The sequence below is a fragment of the Camelus ferus genome, chromosome 9 (assembly GCF_009834535.1).
Source record: "Camelus ferus isolate YT-003-E chromosome 9, BCGSAC_Cfer_1.0, whole genome shotgun sequence".
Classification (NCBI taxonomy): domain Eukaryota; kingdom Metazoa; phylum Chordata; class Mammalia; order Artiodactyla; family Camelidae; genus Camelus; species Camelus ferus.
Genome location: NC_045704.1, coordinates 44,932,305 through 44,951,059, shown reverse-complemented (window position 1 = coordinate 44,951,059; position 18,755 = coordinate 44,932,305). Strand labels below are relative to the sequence as shown.

At 48.0% G+C, this 18,755-nt stretch overlaps 1 protein-coding gene across 3 annotated transcripts in view; it reads right to left on the bottom strand.

Annotated features, from left to right (window-relative positions):
• Nucleotides 1-18,236, bottom strand: part of LOC102518832 (cadherin-1) — a 67,924-nt gene extending 49,688 nt beyond the window's left edge. The window contains exons 1-2 of one of the 3 annotated variants that reach the window (XM_032486614.1): nucleotides 18,065-18,236; nucleotides 17,097-17,213 (exon numbers count right to left, since the gene is read on the bottom strand). In XM_032486614.1, coding sequence (XP_032342505.1) covers nucleotides 17,097-17,213; nucleotides 18,065-18,122 — 175 coding nt within the window. In that variant the 5' untranslated portion in view covers nucleotides 18,123-18,236. The remainder of the gene's footprint in view (nucleotides 1-17,096; nucleotides 17,214-18,064) is intronic. The other 2 variants (XM_032486613.1, XM_006180589.3) reach the window with 2 other exon arrangements.
• Between the last annotated feature and the right edge of the window lie 519 nt (nucleotides 18,237-18,755).

The window sequence follows — 18,755 nt, the reverse complement described above, 5'->3', positions numbered from 1 at the left end:
TGACTCAATCTCTGGAGGTGAGGCCCCTCAAGTCTGTACTTTTAAATCTTCTCCATGAGATCGACTCTAGCTTGGGTCTGAAATGCAATCATAGGATCACCCATTCAAGTACAGAGTGGGGCTTATTTTAAAATGCAGATTCCTGGATCCCACTCAGATTTATAAATTGGAAATCTCTGATGGGGTGAGACACCCCACCCCCCGCAGTCCACATTTTAAATTTGTTAATGCAGTGGCTTTGAAGCACACAAAAGACTGAGAACTGTTTCTCCAGAATTACAGGGTTAACACTTTAGGGCTGAAGGCCTGTAAACAATTGCTAATTAACTCATAAGCATTTCAAATGGCAGAGCTACAGGGTGACCACATTCCAAGGAGTGGAGCAGGGGAGCATGTGACAACCCCCTCCCCACTCCCAGGTCCCACAACCCTCTTCCAGTTCCCTTTCCCTCACCCTCCCAGCCACTTCCTCAGCAGCCCAGGCACCGTCTCATCCCATCAGACAACGGGAATGGGCCTGGGAGTCAAAAGACTGTGGCCACATGGGGATTAGAGGTGCAACCCCCACCCAAGACTCCTATCCCACCCACCCTGCCTTCTCTGCCTTTTCCCCCACGTGTGAACCAATCACCTCTGAACATTTTACTTATTCTATTTGTTGTCTCCCCTCCTCCTTCTAGAATGGAAACTGCACAGCGGGTAGGGATGTTCACAGAGGGTCTTGACTTCCCAAGGCCCACTCTGACTTCCTGGGCACAGGGCAGGCTCACTAGGTTGAAGAGCTGAGTTTAAGTTTTGGGCTCAGTGCCCAGCTGATGCTAAGGACTTTAAAAAAAAAAAAGTAGTAGCTAGCTATCACCCTAATTTCCCTTCAACGTAAAAAGCAGGGGAATTGAACGCTTTAAATTAAGCTGCTTTTTACAATTGATTTATCTTTCAGGAGCTGGAGAGGATTAAACTTTTAAAGCTCTCATTTCAAAGGATGATCAGAAGGATCGCATCTAAGCTCTGCTGAAAGTGGGGTTTGGGGGTTCATTTTTCAGAAGAGGAGGAGCAAAATCTGATGGAAGAGGTAAGAGGTCTAGGAATCTGGCTTCCTCTTCTACATTACAATGCACTACTCCCTCCCTCCAAAGTCCCCAACAGATGGAAAGGTCAGCCCCCATCCCTGTAGCCTAATTCTCAAAGGGCCCCCCAAACAACTACTTATTGTGTATTAACTACACTCTAGTTGCCTCACTGAGGACACTTCACAGGGCACCCAGCCTGGTGGGCAGGGGAAAAAGGAGAACTCAGGGGATTCCAACCTGAGGAGGCATTTGGGGGAGGGGGGAATGTCCTGACCCAGCTCTCGGGAGCAGAGGATCAGGGAAGGCTTCCTGGAGGAAGTAGCATCCACTGAGCTTGCCCAGAGAGATGAGTTAGCCAGGCAAGGAGCAGAAGAAAATATGCTAGCTGGGGGATGGGGGAGTGGGATAGGAAGTCTGGCTACTCTGGGGAGGGACCAGCAGCACTATTTGAAATGTGACTCTATGGGCCTCACTCTGGCCCAGGTCAGTCAGAAGCCTGGGAGAGGCCCTAGGCCTCTGGGCCCAGCTCCAGGCCTGAGCAGTCAGGGGTCGAGGTCCAAGCTATTAATCATCAGCCTAATCCTCCCGGTGGTAGGAGCCCCTCAAACAGTGAGTGTCCCATTGCCTGGAATGGAGAGAGGGAAGCTCTGCGGCAAAGAGGCAGAACTGGCAGGAGGTGGTGGGTGGATCTGGACTGAAGGGGAGAAGAGCCACGAGTTAGAGACAAGGTCCTTACAAGGCACTGGGCCACTGCCCCCTCCTCCTATCACCCCTGCCCCTGATCCCTGGAATCCGAGCACACAGGCCTTCTGGGTCTCCCACTCCCTCAGGGCCCCACCTTGCTGCTCCCTGGGTCTGCAACGCCCTTCCCCACATATCCTGATCCTTCCCTGCTCTTGGAGCTTTGCTCCAATGTCCCCTTCAGTGAAGCCTTCACAGACCACCCCACTGCTTCCCAGCAGTCCCTTACTCAGATTCCCTTTTCCTAAATGTGTCACCTCCCAACACTCTACATGTTTTATGTATTTACTATGTTTATCATCTGTTCCCATAGACACACTAGACTATAAACGTCACACAGGAAGAGATTCGGGACGAGATAAGCATGCGTCTGGTTCTCTGCTGTATACCCAGTCCTAGAACAGTGCCTGGCACAGCACCCCTATCATTACTGAATGAATGAATGATGAATGGAATGGGTGGGGCCAGTTGCTGAGATGGGAAGCAAGGCTGGGGCTGGAGGAGTGGATTTGGGATAAGCACTTGGGAAGGCTGTGAGACAGCCAGGTGGGGTGGCCCTGGGTCTGACACACCAGGCCAGACCACACTGGCCTGAGGGCCCCCATGGATGGTGTGGCTCATTCCTGGTTCTCCAGGGCCACTCCAGATTGCCCCAGCACAGCCTAGGACAGCCTTGCTCCCTTGGCCCCAGGGCAGGCAGAGGGAGAACCTGCTGCTCCTGTTCCCCAGGTTCCTCCGCACAGAAGGCCCCTCCCAGCCAGCCTGCAGCAGTCACATCACACACGGTACTTCTGTGGCCCTGCTAGGCCCTCAGTCAGCCTCAGAGGACAGAAGAGCCAAGGGGAGTTTCCTCCTAGCCCCCACCATCCTGGGCAGGAAGCTCAGTTTCACCTTAGCTCCGTGAGTCACCAGCCACACATCCTCTCTGTCCTAGTCACCATCCACACATCCCCTCTGTCGTAGTCCTGACCCCAAGAATCTGCATGGGAGGTCCCCCCCTTCCGCCTTGGCTTAAGGCATACACCCCTCAGCCAACAACAAAGGCTGCCTCCTCTCCTCCCTGCTCACATGCCACCCAACACCTCAGGCCTGGCTCCTTGGCTCCCTGGCTCCCCTGGCTCCCCCGGCTCCCCCAGCAGAAGCTCCGCCAGCTGCTCCAGCCCACACAGCTCCTACCCCACCTGGATTCTGAATGCGCCCATTGTTTGAGAACTTGGCATCTCAGCGTTTTCCAACGCCCCTCCTCGACCCATCGCCAAACCCCTCAGGACAGGAGAAACCTCGTGACTGACAGAGCACACAGTAGGCATGCACCTTACTGAGGGGAATGTGGCCGGCTTCTGCGAAATTAAAAACACCTTCCTGAGGTTAAAGAGAATGAAGGGGGAAGCTCCACAGATTGAAGCGCAGAGAGGCAGGAGATGGTCACATTTTACAGAACAATTCACATTGCCATTTATGGAAAACCCCAATTTAAAAAAAACCCACAAATATGGGCACACAAGCTCTGTAAATGCTTAGAAAAATGTCTGGGAGGATCTGCGCCAAATTGCTAATGTCAGCCACCTGAGAAGGGGAGGGTGTTTCAATTTTCTGTTATAGATCGTCATTCAGGTTTTCTTGTAGAATCTGTTTGCACTTTATAATGGAGAATTTCAAGCATGTACAGAAATTAGCCCCACATATCGAGCACCCAGCACCAGCAACGCTCCACACACGGTGGTCTTACTGCACCTACCCCCGGTCCCAGACCCCTATCTTTCCTGCTGTAAATAATAAGTCCGTGTGTATCTCTAACGGATCAAGACCCCTCCTTCCTTTTGTAACACAACCCCAATCCATTACTACTAATATGAAATTTCTTAAAAACAAAATACTTTCCCTCACATTCTGCTTGGTAGAGAAGTCAAGCAAGCTGTGACATTCCTGCAGTCTACTGGGCTACCCTCCACCCCAGAACCCTGCCCCACCCCTAAAGTGAAAAGGAAGAAACTTTCAGTGGCAGTTTAGAAAAGACTGATAGTAATTAAAAGGAAAACTATGAAGCTCTGAAATGGGTTGCTGGCAAACTTTTTGACAGAGTTCACTATTCAGATTTAAAATGAAGCCCAAAGCAGCCAGGAATACCCCTGTAGTCTGTGTTTCCAAAGAAACAGGCAGGATCTGCAAGCTCCTTATCCAAAAGGCTAAAACCAGTCAAGGACTTTGGGGGTTGCACGAGGGGAATCTTGAGGTTCCTTTCTTGGCTAAAGTGAAGAATCTAGAATGCAGATAGTCTCAGAAATGCAGCTGCCGAGCACAGGGAGGGGTAAAAGTAGGCCAGGATGGGAGGTGTGCCTTTTCCATCCCACTGTCCCTGTCACTGTCACTGGCTGTGTGACCCTGGGTTGGTCAGTAACTTCGAGAGGCTTTGGTTTTATTATCTGAAAATGGAACTGTCACAGTACCTACCTCAAAGTTTCGTTCATGGATTAAAAGAGATCCTACACGGATAGCTGAGTACTCAATCAATAAATGGGTACAGTCAAGTTATGGTTCCTGTGTAACCACAATATTTTTATTATTCTAATTCTGACACCTACCAGCTGTGTGACTCTGGCCCAGACACCCAACCTTGCTGAACTGCCCATTCTCGTATAAACTAAGAAACTAGATGACTCTTAAGGCCTCTTCTAATTCTGCCCCCAAAGAATGGATTTTAATGCATGAATCAAACTCTAGCTGTTCTTTCCCATCTAGTAAAGATGGTGAAGAATGGATTTTTAAAAGCATACTCTTTTCTCTATGAGTTTAGTGCTAAGCAATTCTAACTCTTCCTCTAGAGGGAGGGTCTGTGAGGGTTGCAGCAGCAAGGGAGTGAGGTGGAACAGGTGCTTTAGGTGTCAGAAGTGGGAAAGGGCTGTCGGTCTCCAGGCCATGCATTTCCTGGGCTTCAAACCAATCTCAGAAGTCCTACCCTACCCCCTCCTGCGAGTTACTGCCCCATTTCCTTTTATTCCATGGTTCTCCATGGGACCTCAGAGAGAATACCCTTTGCAAGTATTTAAAAGTAGATTAACTGGTTCCCAGCTTTCTCAAAGGTCAAAGAAGCCAGTCATCCATAAAACTCCCAGCCCTTAAGGAGCCTTAAGTATCCCTGGGGTATTGGGAACAGAATTACTGAACTATGGATGGGCACAGGGAGAGACTGGGCAGGGAAACCTGCAAGAGTGAGAGAAGTTACCTGTGGCTTGATACCAATGCTGCCCCTACTTCAGCCATCATCACGAAACCCTAAAACCCAGTGCACCTCTCTAACGCCCAGGGCCAGCTGCAGGAGGAATCTATCCCCTGCCATGGGTAACCATCCCAAAGGTCACAGAGACCTCCATGTCACAGGCCCTTCTGCTCACACCATCTAAAATGCTCCTGACATTGGTTCTAATAGTGAAAAAACAGGAACGGCCAGTATCCATCATCAGGGGACTGATTATACAGTAGAACACTATACAGCAGGTTAAAGATAATGAGGAAAAGCTCCAAGATACATAGAGCTAAGAAAACAAGTACAGAACAGCATGTTAAAAAAGGGAGTGTGGGGAGCAGTAAGAATCTACACATGCCCAATTCACAAGCATAGGGAAAACATATATAAAATAACAACAGGTTATGAAAGGGATCTGAGAGCAGTTGGATTTCACAGAAAAGCACTGGCCAGGTTCAGGTACACTAGTGGTGGCATAAGCTTTGGGGTCAGCAGACTAGGGTTCAAATCTCTGTTTGCCATTTCCTGCTTTGAGGCCTCAGGCAAGTCACTAACTCTCCCTGAGCCTCAATTTCCCCTTCTGTAAAATGGAGATAATACTAGAATCAAGTTCAAAGGATGGTTGAACCAAATGGGTGTGATTATCAACTAGTGTAGTCACTGAATGATGGTGTGCCTGGATGGCAGCAGTCAGGGTCTGGACAACCAATTTGCACTTGAATGGGCACTGGGTCAAGGAGCAGAGTGACCAGGGGATATAGCCCTTCCTCATCCTTGGTTCTCCCTGGCTCCTTCAGTCTTTAGCATTTACACATTTTTTTAACCTCCTTGACAAGTCTAAAGCAGAAACATCTAGTAGTAAAAACTCAGTACTTAAAGACTGTTTGCAACGTGCCAGGTGCTGAAAGCACTTTGTGTGTTAACTCAATGAACCTTCATCACAACCCTGTGAAGGAGGAACTATAATTTTATCCTCTTTTTACAGGTGAAGGGGACTGAGGCACAGAAAGGCTCAGTAACTTGCCCAAGGTCACAGGGCAAGAGTTGAGTCAGGATATGAACCCAGGCAAACCTGTTTCTCATACCCCCCTCCCCAACTCATCTTTACTCTCAGAGGGAGGCTCACTCCTTCCTTTCACAGGTTAAAAGGAAAATAAACACTGACGATTAAAGCCACAACCTTGACATCAAATTTCTTTTGAAACCAGGAGTAAAACTTCACACCTGGTAAGTAATGTACAGTTGCCCAGGCTGAAGAGCCTCCTAAGTATTTAGTTCCCAAAGTCTTAAGTACTCCCATGGCTCAGGTGAGAGGATTAGTAGCACAAAAAAGAAAAAAAAAATCATAACCAAATTCCAAAGTTCAAAGAAAAATCAGCACAATTTACATAGAAGTTTCAAAATCAAAGACTCTGATGAGCTCTGAAACACCTATCAGCAGGGCACAGATGAGCATTTCCTTATGAATGCAGGCTTGAGAAGGCAAAAGGTACAGGAAGTACACCCACAACTTCTTTCTCCAGAACGTTTAGTCATGAGAACAAGCCCAGAAGTAGGGGTGGGCATGAAACCGACCACGTGACCTTCACCCAGCAGCTGTTGAACCCAGTCATTTCTGGCAAGACGGGTTTCTTGTTAAGGGTACAAAGATCTAGGGCCAGTATCTCGCGGGATTTGTGAGTAACAGCAGACACCTAAAGCACCTGCTACCAGGAGAGGGTGATTCAGGCCCTGATACTGATAACCTCACCAGGGGAGGCCTCTCAGTGGCGGTGATTCAGGGCCCCACCCCACCAGCCAACAAGGCCCAGGTTATTGTCCCGAGCTGACTCAAGGGGTGACGTTTTCTATGGAAAAGCCACAACTTTTCCCACAAACAAGTTGATCACCTCATTCCCTTTTCAAAGACTCCCACACAATTGTGATGAAGAATTTGTGGGGGAGGAAGTTTGTAGTCTTTGAAAATCCTCATACTGAACCCAGGCTTCATTCTAACTAGCAGGTCCTGGGACACTGGTATATGTGTAACCAATATCCCCCCACACTGTGTGCAACACACCCCCCAAATCTGCCAGGGAAGTCACGATGCCTATTTTGAGCATCCTCATCCCTCCGCCATGAGGAAGTTAAGCAAACTGGACTTAGAGCCACATTCCTCTTGGGCAACACGCCAAGGGGTGGCGTGGCTTGGAAAGAGAACTAGATCCTGGTTTGAATCCGATACCCTTTAAAGGAGATGTGGTGACAATTAGCTCTCAAGATTATTCTTCCAGAAAAATGCCTGCCTAGAGTATAGCTTTAAATGGCACCAATATGGACTGAATGTGGGAAGTCTAGCTCACTTGAGAAACAGTCCAACCCTGGGGGGTCAAGGTATAGCTCAGTGGTAGAGTGCCTGCCTAGCATGCACAAGGTCCTGGGCTCAATCCCCAGTACCTCCATTAAATAAATAAATAAACCTAATTACCTCACCCCCAAAACAAACAAAAATGAAACAGTCCAATCCCAGTATCTGTTGAGCACCTCACTTCAGGTCTTTACACAAATTATCATTCTTTTTTAGTGACGACTTCCCCCAAATCCCTCCACCACAACACACATAGTTCTTATCGCCCTTCCTGCAGCATTTTTTTCCCTTCCATAGATCACCATCATCTCCTCCATCTCTTCCAATTAGAAGGAAAGTCCACAAGGACAGGGATTTTTGTCTTTGTCCCCTACTACATCGCCAATGCCTAGCACCGTGCTAGGCAGGTACCCAACATAAATTTGTTCCGTGAAGGGGTAAATGAATGCCTGTCACTCCGAGAGACTTCTCTCCTTCCGCCCCGAGACCTTCAGAACAGGAACCATGCATCCCCTTCACCTGGCGGCTCACAGACCAACTTGTTAGTTGGCATTTCCTGCTGGAAAGAGTGGAGGCTTTGGAGTGCAACAGCCACTGAACACGTGGCCAGGCTTTCCCACTTCCTGTCTGTGTGAACTGCATAATCTCACTCAGGGTCTGAAACAGTCACTTCTCACTGGTTTTGTGAGGTGTAAGGGAGAGACAGCATCTGGGAAAAGCCCTAGACACATAGTACTACTATCCATACAATGTTGCTTATGGAAGGAGTAGAGGATGAAACAATAATCTTTTTACTAAGTATGACTCAAATATTGCACAGGACCTACTGATAGAAAAAATTAGTCATTTTTTTTTACCTGAAATTCAAATTTAACATTAAAAAACCAGGATGACCAGTTACACCTGGCAACTCTGCCCATTAGGCATTATCTTCCTGAAGGCAGGGAGCTGTATCTTTACATAAAGATTTATAAGCTACTGTCCTATACTACTCTCTCAATGAATATTTGTTGATCAGATGAATTTCAGAGCTATGAGATTTTTATCTTGGCTAGGAGGTGATTGAATTAGCCTTAAATTACTGTTTTCAAATTTTCTGCATCTCTCAACAGGCTCCTATGCATTGCCAAGAACTGGAAGAATGGAAACCAGGTCTTAAAGAATTAATGGGCCCAAAGGATGCTGCAGACACCCAGGAGAAAGGTGTTGGGTGTATCTGGAAGCCTGGCTCAAAGAAGGTGTCACCCAGACAATAGGACACCAGATGGATGGCCCTGGCGGGCTCAGATCTCTGTTTAGATTTTGATCTGGTGCTTCCTTACACCAAGAAGTGTGGGGCAGAAATGGCTCATCTGACCTTTAGACTCTAGACTGCAAGCTGCTTTGTGACAAGACAATTAGGTAAGGTTACACCAGGGTGTGCAGGGCTCGGAGAAACTGAGGAGTGCCAAGCAGAGACACAGGCCCTGAGAATATCCCTCCTACTTGTGCCCTTTCTGTGGCTCATCCTGGAAAAGTTCCTTCTTTCCTTTAAAACAAAAAGCACAATTACACCTGAAACTACATGTCAATCACATATCAATTTGTTTGAAAAAATGACCAGTGGTATAACTTCTAAAAGCAAAAGACACATACAGACCTATACATACACTCTGAAACCTCATTCATTCCTTCAACAAATAGTTAAACCTATTATGTGCCAGGAAAATTCCAGGTGTGATAGAGCCTGTGAACTCAACAAGACAAAAGCCCTGGCCTCCTGGAGCATTTGTTCTAGTGGGAGGAGACGGATAATAGGAGAAATAAGCATGCTAGATGATGACAAGTGCTATAGAGGAAAATAAAGCAAAGAAAGGGGAAGGAGTTACTGCCTCTAACAAGGGGTTTAAGAAAGGCCCCACTAAAAGGGTGACACTTGAGCAGAGACTTAAAGACACAAAGGCCATACAGCTAGCAGGGGAAAACTATTATGAATAGTCTTCATAGCCAGTGCAAAGGCCCTGAGGTGGAAGTGTGCCTGCTGTGCTCTAGGTTGTTGGAAAGCAACGAGGGTAAGAGGTAAGTGGGGGGCGAGGACAAGGAGGGCAGGTCATGGAAGGTTTCTATGTCATAGAAAAGACATTGGTTTTCATCCTGTGTGAAATGGGAAACCATGGCGGATTTTGAGTAGGAGTGAAGTTTCCAGCTTCAGTTTTAAAAACCATCACTCTGGGGGCGAGGCGGATGCGTAGGGACAGACTGGGAGTTCGAGAGCTGTAGATACTGACAGGTATATATAGAATAGATAAACAAGTTTATACTGTATAGCACAGGGAAATATATTCAAGATCTTGTAGTAGCTCATGGTGAAAAAGAACATGAAAACGAATATATGCATATTCATGTATGACTGAAAAATTGTGCTGTACACCAGAAATTGACACAACATTGTAAACTGACTATAACTCAATTTTTTAAAAAATTCTGGAAATAGTGGTGATGTTTACACAACATTGTGAATGCAATTAATGCCACTGAATTTTACACTTAAAATGGCAAAACAAACAAACAAAAATAAAAAATAAATAAAAACCATCACTCTGGCTGCTGAGTGGAGAAAAGACTGTGTTGAGGGAGGGGCAGAGGAAGCGGGGAGACCAAGAAAAGGAGGCTGTTGCATTATCTAGGCAAAGACACTCAAAACAGTATTTTGGGGGAAACTCTCCTGGGAACAGGGGTGACAGATCAGTGCGTCTGAGTGCCAAACCACAGAAACATGTATTCTTCTTAGCCCAGGTACTGTAAATCTGAAAGGCTTTCAGCTTGTTATACGCTCTCCTAATTACAAACCCCACTAATTATTATGTAGACCTTAGCCAATTATCCCATGGGGTATTGTGCCGGCCACCATTTATGAATTTGCTCATGCGGAACGGGTTGAACCCTTATGGGCAGGCCCCACGAGATCCCAGCAGTAATGTCCGTGCTCACAGGGAGCCAGGCACAGGCACGCTCTCCCTCTCCCTGGGGAGAGTTCCACACCCCGACCTCGGCCTGGCTCCCACACCTTGAGTAAGTCCCAGCTGGAACATGAGTTTGTTTAGGACAGTTTCCCTCCCTCCCAAACCCTTATCTCCAATGCCAGTATAATTGCATTTTCAGAGACCCAGAGAGTCATACAGACAGAAAGGAAAAGAAGTGCTGTTCACCTAGCATTTATTTGGAAGTGAAGGTCAAAAGGGATAGAGGCTGAAAATGGCCCAGAAGTGAAAAACAAGTTGTCCTTCAGAGGCAAAAAAAAAAAAAAAAAAGGCTGAATTTTAGCATCACAACTAAAAGTCACGCGAGGCAAATGGTATAAAGACCTCTTTTCTGGAGGGCAGGAGGGGATTCTGTCCCCTTAGAAAGTGAATCAGCTTCAGCGGAGAGGCGGTTTGGCCATCAGGCAGGATAGGGGTGTGGGAAAGAGCACAGCTTTTCGAAGATGGAAGCAAAGGACTGTAGGCCCAGCTCTGTCACCATCTGGCTAGGTGACCCCGGGCCAGCTGTCCAACTTCTTTTTATCTGTGGGGAATAATGATGGTTCCTGCCTTGGGCCACTGTGAGGCTTAACAAGCTGTCAGGTCTGTGAGGACCCATTTTTGTAAGCCCCACTCCTAATACTGGGTAGAAACAAATATTTGTATTTTGATTTGTTGGCCGCCTCCACATACATACTCTCAGCAAAGCCCTTCCATCACGTTCTCCTCCACTTTGTGGGGTCCCTGCAAAATCTCTGCATCTACTGACTCAAGATTAGGGACAACAGAGTACCATCCTATACAAATTCATATTTAAACCAGTGCCTACTGTATTTCCAAGCTCCAGACCTGACAGTCTCAAATACCTCTTTGATGATGCCACTTCTGGGTCCTTCAGACTAATTTAACACTTCCCTAACCGAGAATGAATTTTCCTTCCCCAACCTGCTCCTCTTTCTCCTCTATTCCCAGCAAAGGACACTCTCTCATTAACCAAGGCCCAGCAAGTAAAGCTGACCGCTCCTCCATCCTTGAACATTTTCCCACCCCAGTGACATTCTCCAGGATGCTGGAATGGCCCACTAGGAGAGGGGGTCTCTCTAGGAGATTTTCTGCAATCTCCCTGAGGGCCCCTGTGTACTGACTTAAGTCAGTCCTCCCAGCAGTGGGTGGGTGGCAGGAGAGGTTGGGGCACAGACACTTCTCTGGGTCCCCCATCTCGACCCCACCTGCTCCACTTTGCACCCACAGAGCTCGCCTTCGCTGACATGGCAGACAGTCTTATCCCTCCCCCATCAAGGGTGCCCTTGGATCCCTGGCCTCGGGCAGGAAAACCAGATGCCCACACCTTGGCTGGCACCAGGTATTTACTCATCAAACACTGGTAACCCAGCCACTGGAGTTGTCCAGGGCAATGAACCAGGTAGCAGGAGGAACCTGGGGAGCTTTTAAAAATGCCATGTCCAGAACTCGACCTTCAGAGACTAACTAGCTCAGTGAACTGGCAGGAGGGCAAATCTGCATTTCTGAAGCGCCCCAGGTGATTGAATGCTTAGCCATGTGGATAAACCATGATCTCAGGGGCCAAGGCCATGTGTGTTATGAAATTATGTATTATTTAAAAAGCAAGCAAAAGCTGACCAGTTCAAGATGGTCCTGATTCCCCTGCCCCACTCCTTGCCCACCCCTCGCAACCCAATTCTGAACAATATTCATGGGCAGGTCCACAGGCAAACCCACTTCAGCCCTCCCCAAGCACACTGCACAGGGGCAAGCAAGAAAACACCAAAGAATTTCCGTTCTAGGCAAAGGGCACTTTGGTCTAGTCACTGCTGTTTGCAGAGCAGTGTTTGCTTTAACACAGAAGCAGGGAGAGTGAGGAAACTGGTTTGGCAGGTTTGCTGGGTGGGAGAGAGCACTTGAACCAAAGGTAAAATAAGGGAGAGTCTCAAATAGAAGGCACCAAATATTCCAGTGGCTTTGTAATCAACAGTCCTTGAGCACTTGATCTGTACTATGACATGGGGACTATTATGCCCATTTTACAGAAGGGGAAATTCCTTGGCCTCAGCTTGCAAGGGGCATTACCTGGATTTCAATCTGAACAGTCTGATTCAAGAACCTTATAAATATTGGGAAGATGCCATCAGGGCTGTGGTGGGGAGTAGGGGATTGGAGGTGGATAAGAGGAGGAAAAGGGAAGAAGGAAAAAGACAGGAGGCCTAAAACCCTCCCAACAGTAATAAGCAAAAGCTGAAGTACGTACAAGGAAAACTTGGTGATGGAGAGGGGAGGAGGGCAGGGGAGGGAGAGAGACGCCACCACAAATTTCTTTCTAATTGACCAAAGACAAAAAACACTTAAAAATGTCCAATTGCCCTCCCATTTCCAGAATCGGGTTTGAGGTCTCCCCTCTTGCCCTCCACAGCTTTCAGAGGGAAGCGCTCAGTACTCTGTATCCCAGGACACACTTACCACTACAGTCTGGCTTCAAGAGCCACTGACTGGGCATGCAGCCCTCACAAGCATCTTAGAAAGTTCTAACAGACCCAACATTCCTTGCCAATTACCATCAATATTGAGGGCTGGGCTGAGGCCGCAGTTTGAGAGGGAAAAATAAGCCAAGGTATAAGGGGTAGTAAATATTTATTTACTCATTCATTCATTTGCTCAAAATAATATTTGAGTGCCTATTCTGCCCCTAAGAAATATGAGCCCACCATTTAATGACTCTTTCCTGTTTCCTTATATCCATCTCACTTTATGTTCAACCCACATCAGCTTTATTCTTTCTGTAACTCCAGGGTCCAGCCCAGTGCTCACCCTTAGCAGGCACTCATATTTGTTGACCAAATGAATCCAAACAAATGAACGGATAGACACATTTAATCCTCACAACAAACTTATAAGTAGTATTGCCTCCCCCCATCTTACAGATGGGGGCAACTGAGGCTCATAGAAGTAAAGGGATTTACTCAAGGTCACACAGCTAGTAGCTGAAATTCAAACCTGGATCTTTCACGGACCTAAGGACCAGCCGGACCAGCCGTACTCATCTCATTCCCCTCCTTGAAAGCCTAGAGCCCTGAAAGGAGATGGGGTTTGGCAGAGCGAAAACTCAGAAAGTCTGGATTGTGACAGGTGCCTCTTGGGGAATTTTCAGGTTTTGGCAGCTTCTGGGAGATGTGAGAGCTGATTGCTTCAGCGTCTGGCTTATCTGGGGCTACACTTGGAAGGGATTGTGTAACAGACACCAAGGTGAGCATTTTGGGGAAAAAAAGGCTCACTGAACAAAAAGACCCAGAGAGCAAACAGGGATTTCCATAACCACCTGGCTGAGATGAAGGGCAGGTCAGGTGGCTTTGCAGAGAAGCAGCAGCAGCCGCCAGCCTTCCTCAGATGGCCTTACAGGGCCCAGGACCTTTCCACCACTCCTTGTGGGACACAAAGGCAAGGCAGGAGGATGACCCATTGATGTCCTACCTCAGGGAGCTCTGCACCAACCCTCAAAAGATGAGTCATAGGGGAGTGATGTTTAGGAGTTTGAGGGGCAGAGGAGAGGGGATCTGATGACATAAAGTGATCCCAAAGCGGGCTTCCATATTTGTTTTTTTTAAAGCCTAGTTTAACTAGGGAGCCTGTGTACTATTTCAATCACCTTTCAGCACATCTTTTAGGAGGGGGAAAGGAGTGTATTTAATCCACTACAAGTGGGTACTTGTGAGCTGGGTCAATCCATCAAGCAACCAGAGCTCTAACCCAAAATACAAGGCTGTTTGTCCAAAGCCAGGTGGTGGAAGAAGCAAAGCAAGGAAACCATCGGTGTGAAAGCCTGCCTGCTTTTTTCCCAACCCTCAGTCCACTTCAGGCTGAGTGCACTAGGGTAATTCTCCTGAGATCCGAGAGACTGGGTTTCTCCAACCAGTTTGTCTAAGGAAAAGGAAAATAATCAGAAACTCTAAAGAACTACTTTACAAAAAAACAAAAACAAAAACAAAAACAAAAAAACCCCCACACTTTACAGTTGCGGTTGCGGTGTTTGTTTTAGCATCCTCCATTCCAGAACTTGGAGAGGAACCAATGGAATAAATGAAAGTCTGAGTGAGACTGTGGGGTCAGCCATCTCACCGGGCACAGGAATGACCCCAGAAAACCACCCCAAGATCCCCTGAATTTGGATAAAACCCTATCTGTGCCACTCTTCAGCCACCTGTAGACATAAAGTAACAGGCCCCTCGTTCTCAGACTCCCATGCAGCAAATTTCCAACAGGCCACGGTTTAACCTGGCACTAATGTTGCATCCTCCATCTTCCTGGGCTGTCCAAAGAGAATGAAGCCAACTCCCTAAATCCTGGCTGCCTTTTTAAGTCACAAAGCCAGTTCCCCAAGGTTGCACCTGTGATTTTACTAGAAGGGTACTTTCATGTTGGGGGGGAGTTCCACATTGCATTGGTAGGTGACCCAATGGTCCAAAAAGGCCAAAAAAAAAAAGCGAAATTCAGGAAATCTGTTGAGTGGGGCTGGGTATGTGCCTATAAAAGAAACTAGAACTGCACAAGCAGCTTCCAGAGGCTGCCTCTCCCACCAGCACCACCAGCTCCCAGCCCCTCCACCTCCCATTGGGTCTGACCCACCTCCATCACCACCAGCTCCCGTCGGGGGTCCCACCCTGTTGACACCTCTGCTCTCCAGGGCACAGAGGGAGGATGACGTCTACTTCATGATAGACACAAACTGCCCAAATACCCTCTTTCTTTTTTTTTTTTGCGATTATTGAGAAGGGGCGAGAACAGGAGGAAGAACACCTGTGGATCCCTGAACAAAGTACGAAATTGCCTTACACTTCAGTTTCATCATCTCAAAATAGAAATAACAATGATGCCCACCCTCATAAAGTTCTTGGGAAAATTAAATAAGATAAAATATATGAAGCACTTGCCCCAGAGTCCAGTTCAAAAGTGAATAGGTGTGGCTATTAATAATGATAATATTTATGCTATTACTAATATGTAATAATATTATTATTGGTCAGATCCAAGAACTTGTAGGGTGGCAGGGGATAGACTAACCCACCTTGGTGCTACCAGATGTCTTGGTGAAGGAAAACAAAGTGACCAGCACCTGTACTGCAACACGTGATACACAGATGCGTGCACCATTTCTAACCTCTGCCCTGAATTCAGGACTGGATCAACTTCCTCCAAGAAGCCAGTCTTCAAAACATCCCAGGCCACCACACATTCTGGCACCTAAATGCCCGTGTCCAACAGTGCCATCTAAGCGGGTCCTGGGACAGTTCTCAGCAACCTGCTGGAACATGAGATACCAGGGGCAAGGCTGGAGAATCCCTGTATCTCCTCAGTCACTCCTGGGGTCCCAGCACAGGGCCGGACAGAACATCGAGCAGAGACTGGCTGCATAATGGCAGACCCAGTGCAAAAATTGGGCAGACAACACTTCCTTTTTAATCCGGTAGAAAGCTCCACACAGCCGGGCCCCAGAAAAGCAAATATGTTTAATCAATCAAACTGCAGTTTCTCTGTTTAAAAAAAAAAAAAAAAAAAAAAAGCCACTGTTGGAACAACTTCCAAAGTTCAAAAAAAAATTCGGACAACAGCGTGATTGCTGCAGATTTTCCATGTGGCCAGATTGGAAGACTAGGGGGGAGGGTAGAGCTTAGCATGAACCAAGTCCTGGGTTCCATCCCCAGGTACCTCCACTAAAAATAAATAAACCTAGTTACCATCCCCTCCAAAAACTAACTAACTAAATAAACCTAATTACCTTGCCCCCTCAAAAAAAAAAAAAATTAAGAAAAAAAAGATTGGAAGACTAAACAGTAAATTCCTTCAGGGGAATTATGGGTGATTTCTCATTTCAATAAAGTGTTTTATTGTTATGATACTCACCCAATCAACTGAATCAAGAGGGAGGAGAAAGTCGAAAAGGAAATAAGCACCTGGGAATCAGTGAAACCAGAAAAGAAAGCAACCTCCCCTTACTCTCACTCCTGGGCAACAGTGAAGTCAAACAAAGCAAACTCTAGAATCCTGATTATCACAGTGATAAGGCCCAGAAGTACACTATGTCCATTTTCATTCCCTGAGTCAGAGCTACCAAGCTTTAAAAAAAAAAAAAAAAAAAATTATTCCTTAGAGGAATAGTACCTGTATCAAAATGTTTTCATCTCTATGAGCAAAAGCCACAACCTAGTAACCAAGAGGGCTCCTCAGTCATCCCAGAGATGGTGCAGAATGGGGCCTGGGAGTCAGATCCCTGTTCAGATTCCTGCTCTGCTGATCCTGGGGCAAGTGGACTCCACCCTCAGGCCTCCATTTTGCTCATCTGCAAAACGGGAATTACCACCCCCACCCAGACACCCTCTTCCCACACATCAGATTTTTGCAGCCTGAAATGAGACTGTCTCATAGTGGTCAGAGCAATAAGAAACACATACAAGGCCTCTAATAAGTGCTCCCCCCATAACTAAGTTCACCATACAAGATAGCCCCCTCAACCCCAATGCTCTATTATGGTAAAATTTTACATCCCTGCATCTATGTAAATTACAAAGAAGTGTCATCTGAGCCAGGGAAGAAGGGGGTCGCCAGCCCAGCGGCATGAGAGCGCCCTTTCTCGAACTCTTCCCACTCCCACCCCACCCCGCTCAGGGACACCGGCGGCGCGCCTTCACCTTTGCCCAGGACTCGACCTCTCTCCAAGTGCCGCCGGGGCACGGTGAACGTATAGCTCTCGGCGCCAAAGCCAGGATTGCAGGGCTCCGGCTCCTGGCAGAGCCACGGTGAGACCTAGGTAGGGGAAAGGTATGGAACCAGGGTGACTTGGGGAGGTCCCCTCCTACCTACACCGAAACCAAGGGCCCCTCCCCTCCCTAGCTCGCGGCGCCAGGGCTGTGGGAGGGACCCATCCCCATACCCAGGGGGCAGGCAGCCACACCAAACTCTTTCAGAAACCCGCAGCCCCAAACCCCCAGGAATTCCCGGGGAGGAGGCTGCTGGGTCTTCTCCTCCAGACCTAGAACCCCTTTCCTTCCAGTCTCCTTTTTCATTTCATTGGAGACATTTTTACTCCTCCCAACTCCACTTTCCTTATACCGAGAACGCCCCCACTCCTAAGGCCAGTACCTCCCACCAAGAGGTACTCCAACCCCTTTTGACCCCACTTTCTTATCCCGGGGTGCCCAATACCTATTTACTACCCTTTCTTCACAGGGAAGGTGACTTATTTCTACTGGTTTCCCTTCCCTTACCTCAGGGGTCATCCCCACTATTCCTGGCTCCCCTCTGACATGGACTGGAGCCTCCCTATTCCATACCCAGACTCCCACCCTACTCCACGCCCCCCATCCCCCGTCCCTAGCCCACCCGAGTCCAGCGAAACATGCCCCCAACCTCGGGTATTTGCGGGAGGCAGTGGGCAAAGCAGTTCTAGTGCTTCACCCGCACCGGCTCCCAGTCCCTTCTCCCTGGAGTCCAGAGCGCGGCGCAGTTTCCAGGCTGTTCAGGCCCTTTGGACCCAAACTTTCTTGGAAGAGGGAACGGGGGCGACAGGAAAGAGGAAGGGACGACGAAAGAGAGGGACTGGTGGCCGGGGCGCGGTAAGTGGGGCCGGAAGGAGTCCCTCAAAGTCAGGGGACCCAAGGTACCTGCAGCAGCAGCAGCAGCAGAAGCGGGGAGAGGTTGTGACACGGGGGGCCCATGGCAGGCTGGGCGGGGGTTGGGCCGGGTTCGGCCGGGCTGGAGTCTGGCTGGGCTTCCGCGAACTCACAGGTGCTTTTGGGCTCCGGACGCCACTGAGCTGGGCAGCGCCGCAGCACCCAGGTGAGCCTCAAAGGCCCCGCCCCCTGGACAGCTGATTGGCTGAGGATGCACCTGCCGCCTGCAGCCAATGAGCGGCGCGGCCTCCGCTTCCTCCCCGAGCGGGGTCGGACGCTCCGCCCCCGATACTGTCCTGCCTCGCGCCCACCCAGTGACCCGCTGGTACAATCAGCGGGGTAGGGGCTCCAAAATTCCTATTGCCGCCAGGTTCAAATACTAGCCTCTCTGTGGCTCATTAACACCTGGAGCCAGAAAGGACTAGAAAGGATTTTACCCTTTAACTATGTCTATCTTTTTTTTTTCTTTTTTAATATCACACATAATGCTTTTAGTTCCTGAGGTTTCCAATCTAATTATTTTCAATTGTTTGATAATACTTGTATTTTTATTCAGTTTTAGTTGAATTAATTTCAGTGTTAAAAACGCTGGGGTTACATCACTATCAGTAATGAAAGGTAGTTTCATCATTGCAGATTAAACTGATGCCGAATAGTCTCAATAGGATATTGGAAATT